This window comes from Nerophis lumbriciformis, linkage group LG07 (genome assembly GCF_033978685.3).
Source record: "Nerophis lumbriciformis linkage group LG07, RoL_Nlum_v2.1, whole genome shotgun sequence".
Lineage (NCBI taxonomy): Eukaryota > Metazoa > Chordata > Actinopteri > Syngnathiformes > Syngnathidae > Nerophis > Nerophis lumbriciformis.
In genome coordinates this window covers 18,454,544-18,481,195 of record NC_084554.2, presented here as the reverse complement: position 1 = coordinate 18,481,195, position 26,652 = coordinate 18,454,544, and the positions used below count along the sequence as shown (strand labels likewise).

Sequence of the window (26,652 nt, the reverse complement as noted above, 5' to 3'; positions counted from 1 at the left end):
AAATTCTGTTTAACCCAACAATGTTAGTTTTTGAATATTGTTACTTGAAGACTGATTCCTGGTTACAATTATACTGTTAAGAAAGTATTGTCTTATACTTTGCCTAAAATGAGAATGCATCATAATCAGTAGTGGCTGGTGAATTTTGTTTTAGGTGGGGCTGAAAGTTTGTAAACCAAACCCCTGTAGGGGCGTCATCCTCCCCCAGAAGATTTCTTTGTGATTTTCACATACAAATATTGAAGATCTTTGATCCTTCTCAACTCTGTGGTAATATTATTTTCATAAAATACAACCAATAGTACGTTAATGTTAAATCTTACTTGTGAAAAGTAATCCCCCGATTACTATTTTCAACAGTCCGCTCATTTGAGCAGGAAAACGCTGAACACCATCTTTGTTTTCTACCTTTCAACTGTCAGTTTAGGCTGCTCGCCGGCTCCTCATCAGCACTTCAAGATGGCGGGCAAATTGCTCACGTCACAGCAACCAATGCTGCGTCTACTTATAAGATGTCTATGGTTATAACGTCATTGCAAACACGGCAATCTGTTGCGTCCACTGCAGTTTGCTACCTTATTCATACTTTTTGTCAAGTGATTTTTTTTAAAGCAGGGTTTCATGAGGTACCTATACATAACGTTACGTTAGTCAATGTATCACACACAGTAACGTAACGTTAGTCAATGCATCACACACAGTAACGTAACGTTAGTCAATGTATCACACTCAGTAACGTAACGTTAGTCAATGTATCACACACAGTAACATTACGTTAGTCAATATATCACACACAGTAACATTACGTTAGTCAATGTATCACACACAGTAACGTAACATTAGACGGCAGTCAGCAGCACCGCGTATTTTAGCCACCTACAAAAAGACAAACATAGTCAAATAAAGGTCAGTTAAAATGTATACTATATTAAGAATATGTGTACATATTGCATAGGGTCCTGACATCTAAAAAGTACAACTCTGTTCATTGTTATGTTCATATATTTGTTATGTTTTTCATGTGTACGCACACATAAACACACATACAGTATGAGATGAGATCAATGAGATAAGGTAAGAACAGGACAGAAACTGCTGTGGAACTAGTTACAATGCAATATGCCATGGAAATACAATGTTAACACTTTTGTGCAAATAAGTACAGTTGCACTTGTTTTTTTCAAATGTGTTTATTCTGTAAAGGAATGAGTTACATGTTTAAAATGACTGGTTAATAGTGCTATTTTGAAGTGCAATGTCAGCACTATCTTTTTCCCTGCAATTTCAAATGCACTTGTTTTAATAAATAAATACAGCGTTTTAAAAGCATACACAATCTGTGTAAATATATTAGTCTGTGGTTAAATGACTTGAAAGGACTCGAAACTCAAAATGCAGGACTTGGGACTTGACTTGAGACTTTCCAGTCTTGACTTTGGACTTGACTCGGACTTGCCCTGTCTTGACTCGGGACTTGACTCGAGACTTGAGGGTAAAGACTTGAGACTTACTTGTGACTTGCAAAGCAATGACTTGGTCCCACCTCTGCTATATACCCTGCAGGTCTGTGCTCTGGTGAAGGTTGACTTCAGTGCTGCAAGCTGTGCTTTCGGATCTGGCACTTTAGTTGTGCTCAAAGGCATTTTTGCAGGGAAATCCCTCTCGTAACTCCTTGTATTGTTTTTTAAACGGCGCTCCAGATTCCCTTTCTTCGCCAACGCCACCGTTGCATTGCAGATCAAACAAATAGACGTTGAATGAGAGTAAACGTAAAAAATAAACTTCCTCTCATTCAGGGGGAAAATGGTCTTGGCTTGTTTGTGTGACCGCTCTGATCGCTACCTGCCCGCTACTGTCAACTTCCTGTTATGCAAGTCACATGCTATCTAAGGTTAAACGTTATATCCATCCATCCATTTTCTGCCGCTTATTAATTATTAATTATAAATTATTAAAAAACAACGTTTAGTTGTTTCCCCCCTACACAACTCGTGGTTGACGGTCCACACCGCGATCAACTGGCAGAGCACTCCTGCTGTAATGTGATGCATCATGGACTAATGTGAGAGTGATTTGCTACACTGGAGGACATCACGCGGATCAGCTGTCTGTCTTCTTCTCCAGAGTTCCTTCTCTCGCACGCACACCAGCTCAGATCACATCTAATCATGCAGCTTGAGGTCCATTCAGACTTGATGCTGTCATGTGTAGGCTGTCCAACATTGCAATGGCCTCCGGTATCGCCTCAACATGTTGATGTATTTGTGTTTATCCCACACTGGAGAGCTTCCTCCTTGTCTCACTGAAACATTGCACGCTATATATCCATGTATGGATATTTATACATACATAATCTATATGTGTGTAGGTAAATATACATATACATCTATATATGTGTGTGTGTGTGTGTGTGTGTGTGTGTGTGTGTGTGTGTGTGTGTGTGTGTGTGTGTGTGTGTGTGTATGTATGTATATATATATATATACATACATACATACATACATACATACATACATATATATATATATATATATATATATATATATATATATATATCTACCATCCTAGTCACGTCCGTTGTGTCCTTGGGCAAGACACTTCACCCCATGTGTGTGTGAATGGGTAAATGTGGAAATACTGTCAAAGCGCTTTGAGTACCTTGAAGGTAGAAAAGCGCTATATAAGTATAACCCATTTATCATTTATACATATGTATGTGTGTGTATATATATATATATATATATATATATATATATATATACATATGTATATGTATATATACATATATATGTATATTTATATATACATGTATATGTGTATATATATATATATATATATATATATATATATATATGTATATGTATATGTATATATATATATACATGTATGAACGCAAGCTCCAGCAGACATACGTAATAAGTGTCCTGAATTGAACAATATTAGTCTAAAACAGCAATATAAACAAATAATTATAGTTGCATATTACTTACACATACAAAGTCTCCAAGGCAGAAACGTAATAGAAAGTATTTAGAAACCAACGTGTCTGCATCATGAGCTAAATTTAAATAATCATTGTGACCACCAAAACATTTTTCACGTTTTCAAGTCCATTCCAGACAGTTAATAATAATTAGGTAATGTTTGAATAATTTCACTTGATAATTTTTTTTCTAACAATACACACTACAAAATAATAAAAGTATGTATGATTCCTGCGAATATCGTATCTAATCAGTAGCGGTATCGGCCGATAGCTGAGGCTCCAAAACCAGTATAAGAAATTTAAAAAAAATTGTATTGGAACATCCCTATTGAAAAGTAAATACAATTTCATTCAAGTGGAATATTACTCCTTAATTTACAGTTATTATTTTTAAATTTAAATTGACTCGTAATAACATAAGTTCAATCCAGGGCTCGGGATCTTTCTGTGTGGAGTTTGCATGTTCTCCCCGTGACTGCGTGGGTTCCCTCCGGGTACTCCGGCTTCCTCCCACCTCCAAAGACATGCACCTGGGGATAGGTTGATTGGCAACACTAAATTGGCCCTAGTGTGTGAATGTGAGTGTGAATGTTGTCTGTCTATCTGTGTTGGCCCTGTGATGAGGTGGCGACTTGTCCAGGGTGTACCCCGCCTTCCGCCCGAATGCAGCTGAAATAGGCTCCAGCACCCTCCACGACCCTAAAAGGGACAAGCGGTAGATTATGGATGGATGGATAACATAATAATCACATCTTCCGATGTCAGCTTGTCCTAATTAAAGTGCAGAGCCAGCAGAATTGTGTAGATTTGTTCTTCAGGCTTGCGGACCCCCGGAGAGTTGTGTAAAGTATGGCATCTTAAACATGTCCCACTTCTTGTTGGCAGCTAAAAGTAACTACCATAAACTGGGCCAAAGTCCGACCCTTATTGTTTATTTATTACATTATTACAAGTTTCTACATGTATTACCTTACATTGCTACACTCCTTCCCTTCTGCATTCATCCCAAATGTCTCTTATGATACTTGCCTGCCTGACTGGTGCACCATGAATGAAACAGGCTCTTTATATGCTTCTTTAGCAGCAGGCGTCTTTGTAGGCTTTCCAAACACACTTTGTAGCAATGGTGGCTGATAAGGTTTATTGTGTTGAAGTGCAATGTTGTTTGTCCCTCCTGGCAGAATGTTTGCAGAACATTTTGGCTCTCAATAGTAGCCTAAAGCGCTGTGAGTGAGGCATTATGCCAGAAAATTAGTTGTGTTAGCTCCTCTAATAACTAATTGTGCACTCAGTGCTTTTAGCTTGGTCAATGTGCAGGTCACAGCATTATTTAAACATTTTTAGAGAGATTTTTAGACAAGCAGTTTTTTCCATTTTTAGGAACAGGAAAGACGTGTACTTGTCGCATGTAAGGATTGTGAATGATGGGTAAAATAAAAACAAAAAGTGGTTTATTTTAAGTTTGGCACACTCCCAAGCTGTATTGACACTGCACTGGTGTTTCATGATGGTCCTGCAAATGTTTGACCTGCAAATAAAATTAAAATAGAATAGTCGTCACTGTCATTGATCAGCAGGTGAGCAACAAAGTTATGATGGACTACTCTTTCCCCTGTGCAGTTAAAAATAATACATTTAATGTACAAACTCCATATGAGTTGGGAAATTGTGTTATATGTAAATATAAATGGAATACAATGATTTGCAAATCCTTTTCAACCCATATTCAATTGAATGCACTACAAAGACAACATATTTGATGTTCAAACTCATAAACTTTTTTTTTTTTTTGCAAATAATAATTAACTTAGAATTTCATGGCTGCAACACGTGCCAAAGTAGTTGGGAAAGGACATGTTCACCACTGTGTTACATGGCCTTTCCTTTTAACAACACTCAGTAAACATTTGGGAACTGAGGAGACACATTTTTTTAGTAAATTACCAACTCATATGGAAACGGGGTTTGTAAATAAACGTGTTTCTTCAAGGTAAAGAAAACAGTTTACCTTATTTTGTGCTATAACATCAAAAGGCCACACTTCAAAATTTCATTTAGATCAATGATGGAGACGAAACTGGTGTCAAACGCTACACGCCACTCCTCCTCCTCCATTTAGTACGAGCTGTCACTTGTGAGCCGAAAGAAGTGCTTCCTGTTTTGGTGTGTCACAGTAAAACTACACAGCAGGTGTATCTGTCACATTTTTTTGTTCTTAAAGTAATACACACATCGAGGGACACAGTATCACTCCTTGTGTTTCATAATGGATCGGCAGTTCAGTACAATTTGACCCATCACTTCCTTTCAGGATTAAGGTGGACCAGGACTTCAGGAGATGGTCTACATAGACGGGTTCTGGACATGTTAACATGTTCCACTGTTTCTGCATGTCTGTGTGTTGTTTTTCTTTAGTTCATCATCCTGTTTATGATGTGACAACTAGGGGTGTCCCGATACAACTTTTTTTTTTTACCTCTATATCGATACCGATAATATTATACTATATAAATATATACAGAAGATTATTATTATTTTTATTATTATTATTATTATTATTATTAACCATCTGGGATGGAGTATTGCTGTCTTTAAGTTGAAGTGTAGTGGTAATTGTTTTTGGCGACTTGTGGGCACAGTAATGTGAAGTGAAGTGAATTTCATTTATATAGCGCTTTTTCTCAAGTGACTCAAAGCGCTTTACATAGTGAAACCCAATATCTAAGTTACATTTAAACCAGTGTGGGTGGCACTGGGAGCAGGTGAGTAAAGTGTCTTGCCCAAGGACACAACGGCAGTGACTAGGATGGCGGAAGCGGGGATCGAACCTGCAACCCTCAAGTTGCTGGCACGGCCGCTCTACCAACCGAGCTATACCGCCCCAGTAATGCATGACGTTGAGCTCACGGCACAGTAAGTTGAATGATGCGGACCCGTTTGTTACTGGATACTTTCTACTACGCTTCTGTCTTGGAGACTTTGTTTATATTGACAAATGTGCTGTTTTAGATTGCAGTATTGTTCAGTTGTTTTCACTTGCGTCTAGCTTGTGTGCTATTGTGTGCTTAGCTGTTGTGTAGCTGCTAGCTCCTACCATCTTTTTAAAAGACTTGACTAAATTGCAAGAAAAGACCAACCTTGTGTGTTTATTGGAGGAAATTTAAGATGTTAAAGGCCTACTGAAATGCAATTTTCTTATTTAAACGGGGATAGCAGGTCCATTCTATGTGTCACACTTGATCATTTCGCGATATTGCCATATTTTTGCTGAAAGGATTTAGTAGAGAACATCAACGATAAAGTTCGCAACTTTTGGTCGCTGATAAAAAAGCCTTGCCTGTACCGGAAGTAGCAGACGATATGCGCGTGACATCACAGGTTGTGGAGCTCCTCACATCTGCACATTGTTTACAATCATGGCCACCAGCAGCGAGAGCGATTCGGACCGAGAAAGCGACAATTTCCCCATTAATTTGAGCGAGGATGAAAGATTTGTGGATGAGGAAAGTGAGAGTGAAGGACTAGAGGGCAGTGGGAGCGATTCAGATAGGGAAGATGCTGTGAGAGGCGGGTGGCACCTGATATTCAGCTGGGAATGACTAAAACAGTAAATAAACACAAGACATATATATACTCTATTAGCCACAACACAACCAGGCTTATATTTAATATGCCACAAATTAATCCCGCATAACAAACACCTCCCCCCTGCCGTCCATATAACACGCCAATACAACTCAAACACCTGCACAACACACTCAATCCCACAGCCCAAAGTACCGTACACCTCCCCAAAGTTCATACAGCACATATATTTCCCCAAAGTTACGTACGTGGCATGCACATAGCGGCACGCACGTATGGGCAAGCGATCAAATGTTTGGAAGCCGCAGCTGCATGCGTACTCACGGTACCGTGTCTGCGTATCCAACTCAAAGTCCTCCTGGTAAGAGTCTCTGTTGTCCCAGTTCTCCACAGGCCAATGGTAAAGCTTGACTGTCATCTTTCGGGAATGTAAACAATGAAACACCGGCTGTGTTTGTGTTGCTGCAGTCGGCTGCAATACACCGCTTCCTACCTACAGCTTTCTTCTTTGTTGTCTCCATTGTTCATTGAACAAATTGCAAAAGATTCACCAACACAGATGTCCAGAATACTGTGGAATTTTGCGATGAAAACAGACGACTTAATAGCTGGCCACCATGCTGTCCCAAAATGTCCTCTACAACCCACGTTACGCGCAGACGTCATCATACCGAGACGTTTTCAGCAGGATATTCCGCGCAAAATTTAAAATTGCACTTTAGTAAGCTAACCCGTATTGGCATGTGTTGCAATGTTAAGATTTCATCATTGATATATAAACTATCAGACTGTGTGGTCGGTAGTAGTGGGTTTCAGTAGGCCTTTAACTGGCTGTACAGCTTTGCACAAGTTGGACATTTCACATGCAAGTCGATATCATCTTGTTTTTTGCTAATATGGGATCAGGACACCTCTCATGAAAACATCATTGTTGGATAAAGTAATGTTTGATGCAAGTCTAAAATGAACATTTTGAAAAATTCACCCTAACAAGCCTTACCTTTCAAACTCAAGGTGCTTTAGGTGACTGCTGGCCAGACCCGACTGGCTGCCTTTCGCCCGACCTTCCTTTCTCCCCCAGCGTGACCGCTGTGATAAGTCGCCACGCCAACAGTCTCGCCATGACCCCCGACACTCCCCCGGAGACCTGCCCCGGCAGGGAAAGCGCCGCCTACGCCGCGGCCGACGAACGGGACGGAGAGGAGTCGGACAGAAAACAGAAGAAAAAGAAGAAAAGGCGACAAAAAGACGAGGGCTCTCACGAACACTTTGAGGTGCAGTCCCAGGGAGAAAATGCCGCCTCAGCACAACTGCCCCATCAGCAGAAAAGTGGAGATGGTGTGTGGGAAGAGCAGATTTGGAAAAGTGGAGGGCGGGGTAAGAAGGGGAAAAGCAGGAAGAAGATTCCAGAAGAGTGGGAAGTGAATCCTGAACAAATGGACACGTCTTCCACTGATACTAAAATCACACAGGACTTGATGAAGGATCTTGGAAGTTCAGATCTGATTGACATTTCATTTCCTGACCCCAAGCAGACCTCCTGGAAGAAGGAGATCTTCACAGAGGAAGGTTTGATTCCCGCTTCTTTATCTCACGATCTGTTGTCTCCTGAGAGCGTTTCCGTCAGTCCACTCGTGCTGAACAGCGAGCTGAAAGCCACGGCAGCTCCGTTCACCATGCCCTCCTCCACCTGTCCTGGACCTGCAGGCTCCTTAGCCGGGCCTCAAAGTCCAGATGAATCCTTCAATCTGCTGATCGATGTTAAAGATGTGGACATGGTTGACAGCGGGATGTTTGACAGCAGCAGTTTTTTTCAGGAGCCTCGTATACAAGCCATGGATACGTCTGCTTTTAGTCCTTCTCCGCAGCCGAGCGCCAGCCTTTCCGTAGAAGGTGCGGTGTTGGCGTCGGCCCCGCCCCTGTCCCCGTCAGACGCTTCATGGCTGCTGAACAACTCGCAGGTGAGCAGCAATAACGAGCTGTTCGATTTCAGCGACACGAGCGCTCCAAGCCTGGCCTTCGACACCCCAAGCCCCGCCCCCCTGCGCTCCCCTAAAACCACAGCACAACAATCCAAAAGCAAAGATCACAAACATGATCTTAAACAATCCAAGAAGTCACGTTCTTCTCCTCTTCAAAGTCCGACATCAGCAGACGCGAACCAGTTCCCGCCAGCAGAGTCTGCAGGTATCAGCCCAGCTTCTTCCCCATCAGCCAGCACTCTCGGACCTCCTGGATCTGCTCTTAATCCTGCAGCCAAGCCTTTCTTCCCCAGTTTTGCTGATTCTTTGGAACAACCAACTGTGGTCGCCCCCGCCATCCAAGGTTGGTTGTGGATTATGGAGACAAAATGTCCGTCTTTTCACGCAACCAACAGAAATGTGGGATTACAAAGAAACAATTTTCAAATGAAAATGATATTCTCAAACAAAAAACTGAAGTTTTGTTTCAATTCGTTTTGGGTTTTTGTTTGTTTGTTTGTTTAAAATAGTTTTGTTTTTGTTTGTTTACAAATCTCTTTTTAGTTGCAAATCGCTTTTTGTTTATAATTGGTTTCTTATTGTTAGTTATTATTTGTGGTTACAAATATTTTTTTTGAGTTACAAATTTTTTGGGGTTACAAATCGTTTTTCCGTTAAACATCTTTTTTTGGATACATATCAGTTTTTTTAGTTGAAAACAATTTTTTGTTAAAAACCCGTTCTTTTTTTCTAGTTATCATTTGTTTGGGTTACAAATCGTTTTTTGTTAAATATTTTTTGGGGGTTAATTGTTTTTATGATTGCACATCAAATTGTTTTCTGGCTGCAAAACGTTTTTCCAGGAAAACTTTTTTTTGGGTTACGAATAGTTATTTGGATAAGTATTTTTTCGTTTTTGTTTTTTTGTTGTTGCAAATTGTTTCGGTTACAAATAATTTTTTAGTTGCAAATTGTTTTCTGTAGACAAATCGTGTTTTTGTTTTTTTACTTTAATTTTGTGGGCAGGTCTTCATCTGAACAATATGTTAGAAGCCTTTGCATTGGTCAGTGTCGCCTAACCCAAGTTTTTGGTATTTTCCTTCCAAATGTATTTTAGGTGGAAATAGTAATCCCATAAATGTTTGCCAGAAGAAAAAAAAAATGTGTATGTATTTATGTGTATATATATATATATATATCTATATATGTATGTATGTGTATATATATGTACAGTATATATATATATTATATATGTATGTATGTATATATGTATATATATATGTATATATATATATATATGTATGTATGTGTATATATATGTATATATATTATATATGTATGTATATATGTATGTGTGTAATAATGTGTGTGTGTGTGTGTGTGTGCGTGTGTATACAAAAATTAGTAAATATGCATGTGTGTGTGTGTATATACATACATATGTGCATATATATGTATATATATATATATATATATGCACATATGTATGTGTATATATATATGTATATATGTTTGTGCATATATATATGTATGTATGTATGTATGTATGTATGTATGTATGTATGTATGTATGTATGTATGTATGTATGTATGTATGTATGTATGTATGTATGTATGGTCATCACAACATTATCAGAAATTGACCAATAAAAAGGCTTGTATCATATTGCTCAGAGGAAGCCCACAAGAGTGAAGTTGAGTCGTGACCAAAAAAAACTATTGGCAAACACAATTTGTAAAATGTAATTTTTCACAACCAAAAGTATTTTTTTTGTTTGAAAATATATATATATATTGGTTGCAAAAAATGTTTTTGTGTGGTTGCTTAAAAAGACACCAAATTCTCTCCATAGAGGATGGACTAGAAGTGGTTAATAAAGTTAAACTCACATAATAGTTTAGAGTTATGTGTAATGTTTCTAACCAGTTATGTTCATACACGTTGTATTGTTCATGCATGCGGATTGTTTTCACTAAAATCTTGGTCGAGGGCTTTTGTTTTGTCTGTGTAGTGAGTGAGTGTGGGCTTGCACGAGTGACTAATGACCCGGAGGCTGTGGATCACGTTTATATTCGTCCAATAAACTGCTGTTGTTACAGTTAACCACTTTTATGGTTGCAGGTTCGCTGCTACTAACAAATTCACAACACTTTTTTCCTCAGTGTCGTGGCATGGCTGTCATTTACACAACAAAACGCTCTCTTGGTCTGCTGTGGAGTCGCATGGTTCATATTTGTTGCTGTCCCCATGTATAGCATCAATCTATCACTTGGTTCCTTTCTTGTGTGTCCATTAACTTCTTCTTCTCTCGCAGCCTCTTTCTTTTTTGTACAATTTACACAAACTAATCTTGACAGGAAAAAACATTTACTTAATTGCTTTCCGTGTGTGATGTTGGTCTTTTTAGGTCATTCTAAAATACTGTACATTTTCTGACCAGTGATGTCATCCAGCCCCCCCAACTTGTCCAAATCTCACTAAACTTGTGTTAAACGTTTGTGCTGTCAAAAATTTATTAATTTATTTCTTTATTTACCATATTTTACAGGCTATGAGGTGCACTTAAAATCATTTCATTTTCTCAAAATGGACAGTGTGCTATACAATCCGGTGTGCCTAATTTACAGATTAATTCTGGTTGTTCTTAAAGACCTCAAAGCTATTTGGCAGTCACATATAAGAGATACGTGTGGACTGCATGTTGACGCCTGTTCAATAAATGACGCTAGCAAGTATATGTAAGCAAGCGACACCAGAACTTTGATGTTTCATTGCGAATACAAAACATTACCAAAGCGCTCAAAAATCTGTCTTAATGTTTTAGTACAACTTTGTTAACTACAACGCCGTACCGCTTGATGGATTGTTGGCACATTACGACTACCGTAGTCAGACGTACTGTGCTTCAACATACGGGTATTATTATGATGAGTGTATAAGGACCCCAAAATGGCACATATTATCTGCCGTTTTGTTTCGACAGATTACGCAAATCCAACTTTTCTTACCTATTGGTTTCTGCTAATGTGTATTTGGGATCTGCATAAGTCCTGAACATGTGCGCATCCAGCTTTGTAGTCCGTGCCGTAGTCAATAAGGTCCTTCTTTTTCTCTACCCTTTTGTGGGCATTTCTAATACAAAGTAGCGTACAGTTCAGAAAATCTATTTTAGAATTACCTAAACAAGGGGTGTCAAACTAATTTTAGCATGGAGGAAAATCTGTGCACAAGCAGGTCGGACTATTAAAATCATGGCATTAAAACTAAAAACTAAAGTCAACTTCAGATTGTTTTCTTTGTCTTACTTTGGCCAAAAATAGAACAAACACATTCTGAAAATATTACAATAAAAATATAGAAAAAAATACCGGCAGCGGTAAAGTTTAGATCCATGAAGGAAAGAAGAAAGTAAATGAATGTTTCTAACTGAATACATTTACATATGCATAAAAATGTGTTTTCTTTTATATTAATTTTTTTTTTATGAATTAAGTAACGTTTATGACAACTTTTTTTTACAAAACATAATATAGAATGTGCGATATAACAGGATAATGCATACATTTATCATTTGTTTTCAAAATGGTTACAAAAAAGTGGGACCCCAAAAATTTCCTAGCGTCAACCCTGATGGAGTATTGGTGCGTGCAAAACAGCAGCAGGTGGCTGTGGCCTGAGTCTAATACTAATCAAATATCATCGCGGCGGCCATAGATAATTCATTCGCGGGCCGGATTTGGCCAGCTGGCCTTGACTTGGACACCCTTGACCTAAATGGTACAAATGAGCATTTTATACGGCACAAACAAATGGCAGTATTATTTTAACATTTGCACCTGACAATGGGGTCATATTTGCATAAGGGAATTTTTTGTTTTGAAATGTCCAAGTTTGACAATTTTTTTGTCTTTTTCACTTTGCATGTCCCGTCATTGCTGCTTTGGACACATCTACCTCCCAGGTGAGTCTCGCTTTATGCTGTCTTACGATGTTGGAAATATGTACTGTATGTAATGTAACATTTCAGCATCCACGGCTACAAACGACGCAAAGTAAACACAACTCGAAGCAAACCTTTTAGTTATTTGTTTTAATGGGAATCCCCAATAATAAACAGATCTCATTTGCAAATTTAAAACCTCAAAAAACAGCTAAACAGATAAACAAATAAACGCTGTCGAGATTGGTTAAACTCGTGAGGTCTTTTCATTGGCTTCAGCTCTGGTGGAGCACCTAAAACTTTGACTTAGACTTAGACAAACTTTAAAGGGGAACATTATCACAATTTCAGAAGGGTTTAAACCATTAAAAATCAGTTCCCAGTGGCTTATTTTATTTTTCGAAGTTTTTTTCAAAATTTTACCCATTACGCAATATCCCTAAAAAAGGTTGCAAAGTGCCTGATTTTAACCATCGTTATATACACCCGTCCATTTTCCTGTGGAGTCACATAGTGATGCCAACACAAACAAACATGGCGCATAGAACAGCAAGCTATAGCGACATTAGCTCGGATTCAGACTCGGATTTCAGCGGCTTAAGCGATTCAACAGATTACGCATGTATTGAAACGGATGGTTGTAGTGTGGAGGCAGGTAGCGAAAACGAAATTGAAGAAGAAACTGAAGCTATTGAGCCATATCGGTTTGAACCGTATACAAGCGAAACCGACGAAAATGACACGACAGCCAGCGACACGGGAGAAAGCGAGGACGAATTTGGCGATCGCCTTCTAACCAACGATTGGTATGTTTGTTTGGCATTAAAGGAAACTAACAACTATGAACTAGGTTTACAGCATATGAAATACATTTGGCAACAACATGCACTTTGAGAGTGCAGACAGCCCAATTTTCATCAATTAATATATTCTGTAGACATACCCTCATCCGCTGATCTGTCCAGTTTTGGAGTTGATGTCAGCAGGCCAGGGAAGCTAGGGTTGATATTCTTCTCTTGATCATCTTCGGTGGCATAAGGGACGGACGGTGTGAGCCAAGACATTCAGGGGGTTTAGCTCGCTCGTCTGCGGGAACAAACTGCCGCCATTGCTTGCCGTGCTACCGAGGTCCTTTGTCCCTGAATTGCTCACACACTCCGGCAGATTCAATGGGGGTCTGGCGGCAGATTTCTTTGACTTTATCGTTGGAAATGCATCTGCTTTGAGTGTCGCAGGATATCCACACATTCTTGCCATCTCTGTCGTAGCATAGCTTTCGTCGGTAAAGTGTGCGGAACAAACGTCCAATTTCTTGCCACTTTCGCATCTTTGCGCCACTGGTGCAACTTGAATCCGTCCCTGTTCGTGTTGTTACACCCTCCGACAACACACCGACGAGGCATGATGTCTCCAAGGTACGGAAAACAGTCGAAAAAACGGAAAATAATAGAGCTGATTTGACTCGGTGTTTGAGAAAATGGCGGATTGCTTCCCGATGTGACGTCACATTGTGACGTCATCGCTCCGAGAGCGAATAATAGAAAGGCGTTTAATTCGCCAAAATTCACCCATTTAGAGTTCGGAAATCGGTTAAAAAAATATATGGTCTTTTTTCTGCAACATCAAGGTATATATTGACGCTTACATAGGTCTGGTGATAATGTTCCCCTTTAATGATCCACAAGGGAAATTGTTCCACACAGTAGCTCAGTTTCATTGATGGAAAGTGTAAGGATGGAAAGGACAATGCAGGTATAAATAGACTAAATATAGCGATATAAATATAACATATATTTACATAATATATGTACAGTATATTATATATACTGCTATATTATATTATATTATGTCTATATCATATTTACAAAATATAACAATTACCATGTACGCACATGATGACAATATTACAGTATACACCCTTGATTAATCAAGGGAAAGTAAAAGTTGTATCAATGTTTCTGTTGGTGAGCTTGCGGTAGAATTATTACCGAAGCTCCACATCAAGGTTAGAGGTGGCACAGCGGGCTCTGGTTTGGTCCGTCAAGCATCCTTTCAACATAACCACCCTGTGCGAGGTTGATAGCTGAATCAAATCGTTAAATACACGACTCTTCTAAGACAAAGTTTACCTTCAGACATGTGGATACATTTACGATCAGCAGTAGTACAGCTGTCAAAATTAACGCGATAAAGAGTTAGCCGAAATGTCCTTTCAAGGGACAATTTGTTTTGACGCTTGACGGTTAACATGTTTGTGTCCTGCGTGGCTTTTGGTCTATTCGGTAGCGAGGAAAATGCAGCTGAGCCACAAGCAGGAAGTAAATTGAATGGCATGTTTATCTCCAAAATACCTGATAGCTCGCTCTCCTGACAAGACTTAAGTTATTTTCATTCCCTGTCGCTATGAGTTCATACTGGGGACGTAACAATATAATGATAAACTGCAGTAAAATTCCCCCACGGTTAGTAAGCTGTTTACATGTTTAATTATCGAAAAACCGTCATTTATTAATGCATTTAGGCTACACTGCTTACTTCCTAAAAACAAAGGAGATGTTTCCATTGATTAACGGGAACATTGCCACAACTTGTTTATAACCTTTTCAGTTTATTCACTGGGATGCTCACTCGTTCTGTAACTAATTGCTAAGTTTGTTAGTGTTCCAATAACATCAATACTAGCTCAAATATTTTGTCATCTTATCGAATTGAACGCAAGCTGTGAAGTATCAATGCACTGAGGTACAAAGATTGTGTATTAGATGTGAGAAATATCACTCCTGTTTATTTTTGTTGGCCAAACTGCTGCTCTGAACCACATTGGAGAAAAACAAAGCTTGTTTATTAGACTTAATCTTCATTAGTCAAACTGTTTTGTGTTTTATATTGATATCAAAAAATACACACATGTTTTTAACATGACTTGTGTGTTTTGTTTTTTCATTTCACAAAGTCATTACTTTAAAAACCATTCACGTGACAGAGCATTGTGTTAAAGTTTTATGGTGTATGGTTCATTTCTATACGACATTTCTGCTCAAACTCTTAATGGATCTGTCCCGATACAGCATGTACATGCATTAGTACATGCACATTTACACAATTCAAAACAAATATACTGTACATAACATCCAGTACATTATATACAGTACATAATATACCATACAGAACATCATATACATCATATACTGTACATTATATACAGTACATGTACTGTACATAACATACAGTACAGTATGTAAAGCACATCATATACTGTACATAACATACAGTACTTTTATACTGTACATAACACACAGTACATTACATACAGCATGTCATACTGTACATAACATACAGTACATCACATTCTGTACATACCGTACAGTACATCATATACTATATATAATGTACAGTACATTATATACAGTACATCCTATAATGTACATAATATACAGTACATCACATACAGTACATCGTATACCATACATAACACACAGTACATTATATACAGCACAACATATACTGTACATAGCATACAGTACATCATACAGTACATTATATATTGTACATAACATACAGTACATTAGATACTGTACATAACACACAGTACATTGTATGCTATACATAACATACAGTGCATTATATACAGCACATCGTATACTGTACATAACATACAGTACATCACATACTGTACATAACATACAGTACATCATATACTGTGCATAACATACAGTACATTGTATACTGTACATTACATACAATACATTATATACAGTAAAAAACATACAGTGCATCGTATACTGTACATAGCATACAGTGCATCATATACAGTACATTGGATACAGTGCATTGTATACTATACATAAAATACAGTATATCATAGACTGTACATTACACACCATACATTATGTACAGTACATCATATACGGTTTTACGCAGAGACGCAGCTGAGTCATCAAGATATTTGAATAGGAACACTTTTCAGTTATTTCCAACTCATGAGTGATGATTGAACATTATTATACAACAAAAGATTGTGCCTGCGAGTCTGAGGCAGGTGTCGTTCAGATCATATGTGTGTGCATTCATTGCTGTATTTCATACTGTATTTCAATGTTATGAACTTTTAGGAATGGTTGTGCTGCAAAAACATGTTGTGTTCAGGATTGTGTAGTGATACAAATGTCAATGGTCTTACAGTTAATGTGTACATTGTCAGTCATAATCTATAAAGGTTCTGTAATTTAGGTGTGGAGTTGTCAATGTATGTCTCTTGTGGTGGTCACTATAGGGTTGTTGTTGTTGTCCAGAAGGGTATAATAATGAAACTATTTTACTATCCTCATTAAATTCTACAAGACATTTGATGTCTCAAATTGACTTTTGGTTTATTCATCTGATCCAAACTAGGTGCTGTATGTGTGTGTGTCTCTGTCCTTGGTGCTGAAACATGTGACGCTAATCAGACAGTATGAGGGGCTAATGTCATGTCAAAATTACTGAGTAAAAGTCAAAAGATGTTGTTGATTATTTCCGAACAGATCTTCTCTTCATGCCTCAGCGGATGAAGGTCAACTTTATCATAACAGTTCGTAGTTTGCCTCGTTAACTTCATTCCCTGACTGACTGGCAAGCAGAACCCCACTTTATTGGGTCTGCCTGACGAGCAGCTTGGTGATCAGTTATGTCAAAGTCATCTCAGTTCAGGGAACACATTCAGTCTAACGAGATGTCAAGCCTAGAAAGAACTAGAAACGTTTGTTCTAGTGCAGACATATTTCTGTCTTAGATGTGTTTACCACACGACTGCAATGCATGTGTGCGGAGAGAGGGTTACATGGTGCCCTAGTCTGATTTGCATGGCCATGACACGTGTGCTTTTTGAACATGAACGTAAACCACAAATGAACTTTCCCTTATTTCTGTCATTTTTATTTACATTACAATTGTTTTTAGATGTGTTAAAATGAGCAATACATTGTATTTGTCAGTCTCCAAAAAGGTCCAGTAAGAACAGAAAATAATCACAAAACATGTCGCTTTTAGCCTTTTTGAAAAATGGTCTTTAGATGGGCCTGATTACTCTGCAGGTTACCTAACCAGCATGCATTGTGGTGTGTAGTGAGTGTAATTTTGCACGTGTTAATGCGTTTTTTTGATGTATGTGTGGTGAAATGAATATAGTTTTATGGGCCTGATCTATTAAAATCTGAGCATCATGCGCTTAAAAGCATTTTCAAACTATAAAATTTAAGTAAAAGTAGTATTTCGATATTTTTTGGAACGCTTCAATACTTTGTTTGAGGGGCTAATGTCTTAGCCCCTCTATCTTATTTGGTCATTAAATAAGATAGTGAACATACTAAACGACTTGTATTTTAGTAGTAAGCAAACAAAAGGCTTCTAATTTGGCTGCTGATGTATAGTAACATATTGTGTCATTTCTCATTCTATTTTGTCTATATAATGAAGGATTATTTTGTATCTACTTGTTCATTTACTGTTAATATCTGCTCACTTCTTCTTTTAACATGTTTTATCTACACTTCTGATAAAATGTAATAATTACTTATTTTTCTTTTATTTGATAATTTACATAAGGTTTGGGTTATTTTATTAAATCCAATACCAAGTAGTTACAGGGTCATACATTGGTTATATTTAAAGTTCTTCTGTGTCCAGGGATGTAGTTCATGGGTTGTAGTTCATGGGTTTATAAGCATTAAAAAAGACAAAAGATGATATTAAAAAAACCATTGACAATCATTGTAGTATTGACGATGTACGCTCTTGTACTTGGTATCGTTACAGTTGTCTATTTAAACCAGGGGTGTCAAACTCAAATACAGAGTGGGCCAAATTTTAAAACTGAACAAAGCCGCGGGCCAAGGTTGAACAAATTAACCTTTTTGATAGGGATCCAAACAAGTTTTGCTTTAAATATTGAACAAGCAAGGCTTATATAACTTTATAGTGACATGCAAAATCGAGTTTCAAATAATAATAATAATAATAATAATAATAATAATTAAAAAATATCAAATACAATTTAAGTACAAATTTAATGCCTCTTTTCTATTTGCAGCCTTCTGAGGTAAATATCAACATTAACTTTTTCCATAGGCTAATACATTTGAAAATAAAATAATGAATAAACCAACCATTCAGGACTTTAAACTGCTCAGTTTGCAACACACTGATCTAATCTGATGTGCCCAAGCCAGATAGATACCTGCCATCTTTTCTGGGATGCTAGTTCATTAATGTGAACCCCCGCTACCTCCAATACTTTGGTACCGGTACCAAAATGTATTTCGGTACTTTTCTAAATAAAGGGGACCACAAAAAAATTGCATTATTGGCTTTATTTTAGCAAAAAATCTTAGGGTACATTAAACATATGTTTCTTATTCCAATTTTGTCCTTAATAAAATAGTGAACATACAAGACAACTTGATTTTATTAGTAAGTAAACAAACAAAGGCTCCTAATTAGTCTGCTGACATATGCAGTAACATATTGTGTCATTTATCATTCTATTATTTTGTCAACATTATTAAGGACAAGTGGTAGAAAATGAATTATTAATCTACTTTTTTATTTATTGTTAATATCTGCTTACTTTCTCTTTTAACATGTTCTATATACATTTCTGTTAAAATGTAATAATCACTTATTCTTCTGTTGTTTGGATGCTTTACATTAGTTTTGGATGATACCACAAATTTGGGTATCAATCCGATACCAAGTAGTTATAGGATCATACATTGGTCATAATTTAAGTCCTCGTGTCCAGGGACGCATTTCCTGAGTTTATAAACATAATACTTTTTTTTTTTAAACGACCGGTACTTTTTAGAGGCGGTATAGTACCGAATATGATTCATTAGTATCGCGGTACTATACTAATACAGGTATACCGTACAACCCTAGTGGAACATGTTTGATCAAGTCAAAATATTTAAACAGAGATCAATGATAGATATGAAAAACCTTAACCTATTTATGCTTGTCAACATAAATAAATTATTTTTATAGAATTGACCTGTTTGGCTCATACAATTTATGTCGACACAAGCCATCGACCATGTACGGTAACGTTCTGTTCAGTTATATTTCATATAATTTTATGTTTCTATTGTGTTGTGATGTTGATACATGTACCTATTTGCATGATAACAACACAAAGACCACATGTCCGTGGAAACATATAATAGATGATGCCTCTCATGTACTCACAAGAGTGAACATAGCCAATGCCGTCGCCAGCAAACATGTGGCTGGAACAGGCACAGTGATGAGGAGTCGGTCACCATGGCAACAAGAGGCTCTTCTTTTGGCACCTAATGGGAAGAGGGTCCACTGTGGAAACAAAGGATGTTTAGTGAAGGAGTGTTGTGACTGTGCCGGGGAAGAAAATGAGATGATGGCGCTATAAATAGACATCTGTAAAGACCGTCTCTCGCTCTGGCAGCCATGTTTTTGTCTGTCGACCCCTGCAGAGATGGCTCACGTATTCTTCCACACCTTTGATCTTGGCTCCATTAAAACCCTTAAACCCTGTCAAGTGTGTCACAGCAAACACGTTGAATATTTTTACAGAGCATACAGCATTAGGTTTTATACATTAAAGATCTTCTATTGTGTTTAAAAACTGTTACAGTGTGGGACATGGAAAAAAAACAACAACACCCGCCCCCAAAAAATGTATATTAACCTTTATGTTCCTGATGGCATTGGGTTTTTTTTTAACATTTAAGAGTCAAAGAGATCATTTCGGGGGGGGGGAAACCAGTCAGTTTGTGTATGTCGACATATGTAAAAATATTGTATTATTATGTGAAAATCAATAAAACCAACAAAGGGGAAAAAGGAAAATAATTACAGTTTGACTTCCGGTTATGTCGACAATTCTCGAGGTGTCAAATTTTACTTTATTTTGAAATCTAACAATAGGAGTGCAACCGAACGGCTGTTCACACTTTCACTGATCGATGATGAGATTTTTCCCCACTGATAGGATAGTGGAGTCATGTTTACTTTCGCTTACAAAGCATTTACGGATGACGTGACCACAAAACCTTATTGATCATAAATTTGCTCTTGCTTGACTCATTTTCACCATTTAAATGCATGTTGGCACTATTTCGATGGCAGTTTTAAGAAAGTGTCTTTTGGCTCCGTCGATTCTTTTTTTGTAAAAGTTTATCTTTTTATCTTGTCCTCATACTGAAAGGAACGGGTTCTAAGAGTAACCCGCGTGCACAAAACCTGACGTCTCGCATACGCTGCAGTGTCTTTACAGAAGTAAACATTGCTCCGATTGTCGGAGGTTACAGTTCGGGTGAAATTGGGGCGATTTCAAGGGAGAAATTGCGTATGAATGCTGAAAAGCGGAACTAGAATGCTAAGCGTTAGCACGCTAGCCAGCTCGTGTTAACAAAATAAGAGGTGGATACCTGCAAAATTACATACAAGAAAAAGCTAGCATGCTAAAGGTAGCATGCCAACAGTTAGCATGCGTCGAGTAACACAATATTTGACTGCTGAGGTGTATAAAAGCTAACATGCGTGAAGTACTACAATATTTCAATCTTGACCTTTTTTCATTGTTTCTTCCTGAAAAGATAATTCTCTTCATAAATAACAGAAATGTTTAATACAAGAAGAAAACAGCACAAATTAACCTGAGACATGGGGGAAAATAAACATGGTTATATTGATAAGTGTTCATGATGAGTTCTTTATCGGTCTCAGGTGTACACCTGCAAAATTAGACACAATCCTAGCATGCTCATATTAGCACACTAACATACTAATGTTAGCATGATGGAAATGATCCTAAGCAAGGAGAATTTTGACTCTGGAACATTTTTATTGGTTATGTAGAGCAGGGATTCTCAAACCTTAGTGGTACATGGGCTCCGTAAAGTGGTACGCCAAATAATCAATGAAATATTTTCATTTTGGTACAGTGTTTTATTTTCCTATATTCAAACACAGTTTACTGTTTTAGCTATATGTACTGTATTTTCCGCACAATAAGCCGCACCTTCAATGAATGGCCTATTTTAAAACGTTGTTCATATATAAGGCGCACCACATTATAAGATGCATAGAATAGACTTTGATTGATTGATTGACTGAAACTTTTATTAGTAGATTGCACAGTGAAGTACATATTCCGTACAATTGACCACTAAATGGTAACACCCAAATAAGTTTTTCAACTTGTTTAAGTCGGGGTCCACTTAAATTGATTCATGATACAGATATATACTATCATATATATATACTATCATCATAATACAGTCATCACACAAGATAATCATCAGAGTCTATACATTGAATTATTTACATTATTTACAATCCGGGGTGTGGGATATGGGGGGTGGCGGTGGGGGGGGTAGGTTTGGTTGGTATCAACACTTCAGTCATCAACAATCAGCATCAACAATTGCATCATCAGAGAAATGGATATTGAAACAGTGTAGGACTGACTTGGTAGGATAAGTACAGCAAGTAGTGGACATAGAGAGATCAGAAAGTATAAGAAAAAGTGTCTACATTTGATTGTTTACACTTGATTATTTACAATCCAAAGAGGTATTATGTGGAGGGGGAGGGTGTTAGTTTAGGGTTGTAGTTGCCTGGAGGTGTTCTTTTAGTGCGGTTTTGAAGGAGGATAGAGATGCCCTTTCTTTTATACCTGTTGGGAGTGCATTCCATATTGATGTGGCATAAAAAGAGAATGAGTTAAGACCTTTGTTAGTTCAGAATCTGGGTTTAACGTGGTTAGTAGGGCTCCCCCTGGTGTTGTGGTTATGGCGCTACAGTAGAGGCTGGGGTTACGTTATGCATCCATTAGATGTAGCTGCGCTAAAGGGAATGTCAACAAAACAGTCAGATAGGTCAGTCAAACTTTATTAATAGATTACAAACCTCCGTTCACTCCCATAATGAACAAACAGCTGTTTTATTATTTTCCCCGAGGTAAAGTCAGTGACGTGGTATTTCGTTTATCTTTTAACAACAGCAAGGTATAACATGTAGTGCAACATTTATATCACTTAGTGGAGGGGAACTTTTCCCTGATTCAATGAACAGGTAAAAAACAGTGATACTGTTACGGTAAATCAAACGTTAGTGCAATCACAATATAGTAACACTCGAAATAGTGCAGAGCAATAACAATATATCAATAACTCAACGTTGCTCAAAAGTTAATGTCACACAACACAACAGACAAAATAAACATGTAAAGCTCACTTTATGAAGTTATTCCTCATCCACGAATCCCTCCAATTCTTCTTCTTCAGTGTCCGAATTAAACAGTTGGGCGAATACGGCATCCAACATGTGACAACAGGTCTTGCAACTACGGTAAGCAGCCGCCGACTTCATTTTCCCCCGTAGAAGAAGTGCGCGGTGCATGCTGGGATATATGACGTCTTCATTAATCGAGTCAGTGTCGCTGCTGTTGTCTAGCAGTTCAGTGACAATTCCTGCCTTTCTGAAAGCTTGTCTCTTAATAGGAGCCATTTTGGGGTCCTTACATAAACACACAAATGGAAATTAAAACGGCATGCCTCGCGCAGTCATATATCCCAGCATGCACCGCACGCTTCTTCTTCTTCTACGAGGGAAAATGAAGTCGGCGGCTGCTTACCGTAGTTGCGAGACCTGCTGTGGCTCAATATTGGTCCATATATAAGGCGCACCGGATTATAAGGCGCACTGTCAGCTTTTGAGAAAATTTGAGGTTTTTAGGTGCGCCTTATAGTGCGGAAAATACGGTAATGTTACAGTGGTCAAAAATATTAAATGTACTTGTTAAATAAAACCTCTGCCTTGTTTTTAATGAACACTTGGGCCTATTATGTTACTGTATTTTAATGTTGGCCATCCTGGTGGTACTGGAGAGCCAGGTGTTTTCTGAGCTGGTATTTAAAAAATATACAGTAATGAATAAGTGTTATCGGATATTTTTGGACTTAAAACAAGTGGTATATTTTGATGGGGGAATGGTTGCAAAATGTGGGTGAAGTAGTTGAAAGAAAACAGGGTGGAAACGGTGTGAATGAGTGGGAATTTTTGGAATTTTGATTATTTGAATGTGTAAATGGTGAAATCGGTTGAGAAATGTGAAAAATGATGTAGAATACTAAAGCATTCACATAATTATGGACACATGCTATTCATTGCATATTGTTTCCATATTATAGGCTTTATAAAGAGGACTTGAGTTGGAAATCATAGCAAAACTACAATCAAAATAGTTCAACTTGAGGGAACACTTGAGTCCCAAATAGTGATGAAGATTATAAAACATTTGCGTCATATTGATGTATTCACTGTAAAATTGCTTTGCGGTTCGGTTATTACGCTTGTCTGCCTGCCCTCATGGTGACCTACACGGACTGTTGGGCACAAGGATTACATAATACTTGCAATGTGTCTGTAAACAGCTCGTCAGGCTGAGTAAATCCATCGCTTTGGTGTGTTTTATCACCATGGCAGTAAAATGTCAGCAAAGACAATAAATGGAGTAGACTCGCTGACACACACGTGCAGTGACAGTACAACCAGCCGCTCGTCTGGCTGCACCTGAACATCCTTCTGGTCTCAGCTGACAGTCTGTCCATCTTTCTACCTCTGATGTATGAGATGGATGCAACTTCATTGTACAACGAAATTATATTTTCAGTACAAACCCGTCCAACAACAGACGTGTTTGAAGGGTGCAAAAAGAGTGCATAGTTTCCCAAAAGTTGTTTATATTCAGACAAGGCATGCGCTAAAATAGCTTTTGTGGATGTGGCCATCTGGATTTCTGACATCGTAACTGGAATGCTCACAAAACTGTGACGTCATTCCCACTTCCCACTTCGGGGTAAAAAGGAACGCAGCATTATATGTTGGCTATATTTGTAGTATTTATTTATATTCTTGTTGATACTTCATACAGTAGTACCTCAACTTACGAGTTTAATTGGTTCTGTGATGCAGCTCGCGCTTCAAAAATCTCGAGTCGCACATCGAAATGCATTAAAACAATTTAATTGGCGCTTGCCCCCCCTTCAAAAAATAAAAACAGACTTTAAGATTAGAAACATCGTTCAAAAACTAGAGATGGCTTTTTTGCCGATATCTGATATTCCGATATTGTCCAACTCTTAATTACCGATTCCGATATCAACCGATATATACAGTCGTGAAATTAACACATTATTATGCCTAATTTTGTTGTGATGCCTGGCTGGATGCATTAAACATGCCTCAAAACAGCAGCTTGGAATTTGGGACATGCTCTCCCTGAGAGAGCATGAGGAGGTTGGCGTGGGCGGGGTTGAGGTGGGGGGAAGGGGGTAGCGGGGTGTGTATATTGTAGCATCCCGAAAGAGTTAGTGCTGCAAGGGGTTCTGGGTATTTGTTCTGTTGTGTTTATGTTGTGTTACGGTGCGGATGTTCTCCCGAAATGTGTTTGTCTTTCTTGTTTGGTGTGGGTTCACAGTCACCCTCAGGGTGACCTGTATGGCTGTTGACCAAGTATGCGTGGCATTCACTTGTGTGTGTGAAAAGTCGTAGATATCATGTGACTGGGCCGGCACGCAAAGGCAGTGCCTTTAAGGTTTATTGGCGCTCTGTACTTCTCCCTACGTCCGTGTACGCAGCGGCGTTTTAAAAAGTCATAAATTTTACTTTTTGAAACAGATTCTGATAATTTTGAAACCGATACCGATAATTTCCGATATTACATTTTAAAGCATTTATCGGCCAATAATATCAGCAGTCCGATATTATCGGACATCCCTAATAAAAACATTACAATAAAATGTAGTACAAACAAGTAGAGGAGTTTTGTAAAGTAATGTAGAGGAGTTTTGTAAAGTAATGTAATAATGTACAGTATTTACCTTGGAGAGTGGACTTGTACAGTATTTACTTCCAGCTGCTTCTCCGTCAAACACAGCATCATCAGCTTCGCCATATTTTCATGGATAAAAGTCTGCTGTTTACTGTATATCATTTTTTACGGTCCTGGACTGGCGTTATCGACTCATTTTGCTTCAGTATGATGCAGACTAGCAGTGCTACGCCCTGACCGCTTCATCAAGTTAGCTAGTGTCGGAGGCAGATATTTACATATATCCGAATTTAAGTATTACTTCTTTTATTTCATAGTCATATTTGAAAACAGCTCGTGTTTTTCCATTTGTTCTCTTTCTGTTTGTCTGCAAGTAAACTGTGTGTGTTAACCTTAAAGCTTTGGAATGTTAGAAAGAGCGATAATGGGCATTTGTTTTGGCTAGAGAGACATGACTGCCAGGGACTTAAAAGGGGAGAGGGTTTGGTCGGGGGGGGCAGACCATCTTGGCGGCGCGATAGAATGTTCTATGCTGGACTGGTCTCAAATGTGTATATATATGCAAAGCTTTGCAAATATATTACAAAATACCTATTCTGTCTCTGGTGGTTTTTCAACTCAGCTTTAAGTGTCGTAAAGAGCTTGGGAGCGACTTGTGACTTGAATTCCCTGGGAGGAACAACTGGTCATGAAACGCAACACTAGCTACACGCTCGGTCGTGTTTTTGATGATTTTTTTTCTTTAATCTAATAATCATCTACTTCTTCTTCTCAACACGGTCCTTCACACTCACTTTCTTCCTTGCCATTCTTGGAAAAACAAAAGTTATGTCCATCTCTAGCTTTCGCTAATGCTCGGATCTTACGGGATTCACTGTGCCAACAAGTAAGGATAAAAACCGTGTCAAAAAACTGCCTTAAGTCTAAAAATCCCTCATTATCCATTCTCCTTATGTTTCTGGTGATATTCACAAGTTAATGTGTAAGCAATGGTTATTTTCCGTAATGTGGACGTGGGTTGTCAGTCAATCCAAGTGATGTCCCCTGTTGTTTATTCATGTTTGACCAACACAGAAAGAGATATAACATGAACAATGACACATTTTTGTATTTGCATTCATGTTAGAATTTCTTAGAATGAACGCTCAGTTTGTGTGATGTGCATCTCCTGTGTTTGTTTAGCTAATTATGTGTGCATGAAGATGGTGGTAGTATATCAGAGCTAATGGAGTGTGATTCTCCCCAACGTGAGCTGATTTAATGTGACAGATTTACCAGAGGCTTCCTCTCCATCCCCCATAACTCACTGTCCCGCCGTCCTGCCATCTT

General features: G+C 38.1%; 1 protein-coding gene across 8 annotated transcripts in view; it reads left to right on the top strand.

Moving 5' to 3' along the window:
* The window catches only part of LOC133609784 (uncharacterized), a 243,781-nt gene that overhangs the window by 143,847 nt on the left and 73,282 nt on the right, over nt 1-26,652 (top strand). For 7 of the 8 annotated variants that reach the window (XM_072913470.1, XM_061965728.2, XM_061965725.2 and 4 more), the window contains one exon: nt 7,586-8,896. The exons of the other annotated variant lie outside the window; for it this stretch is intronic. In XM_072913470.1, coding sequence (XP_072769571.1) covers nt 7,586-8,896 — 1,311 coding nt within the window. The remainder of the gene's footprint in view (nt 1-7,585; nt 8,897-26,652) is intronic. 8 annotated transcript variants of the gene reach the window in all.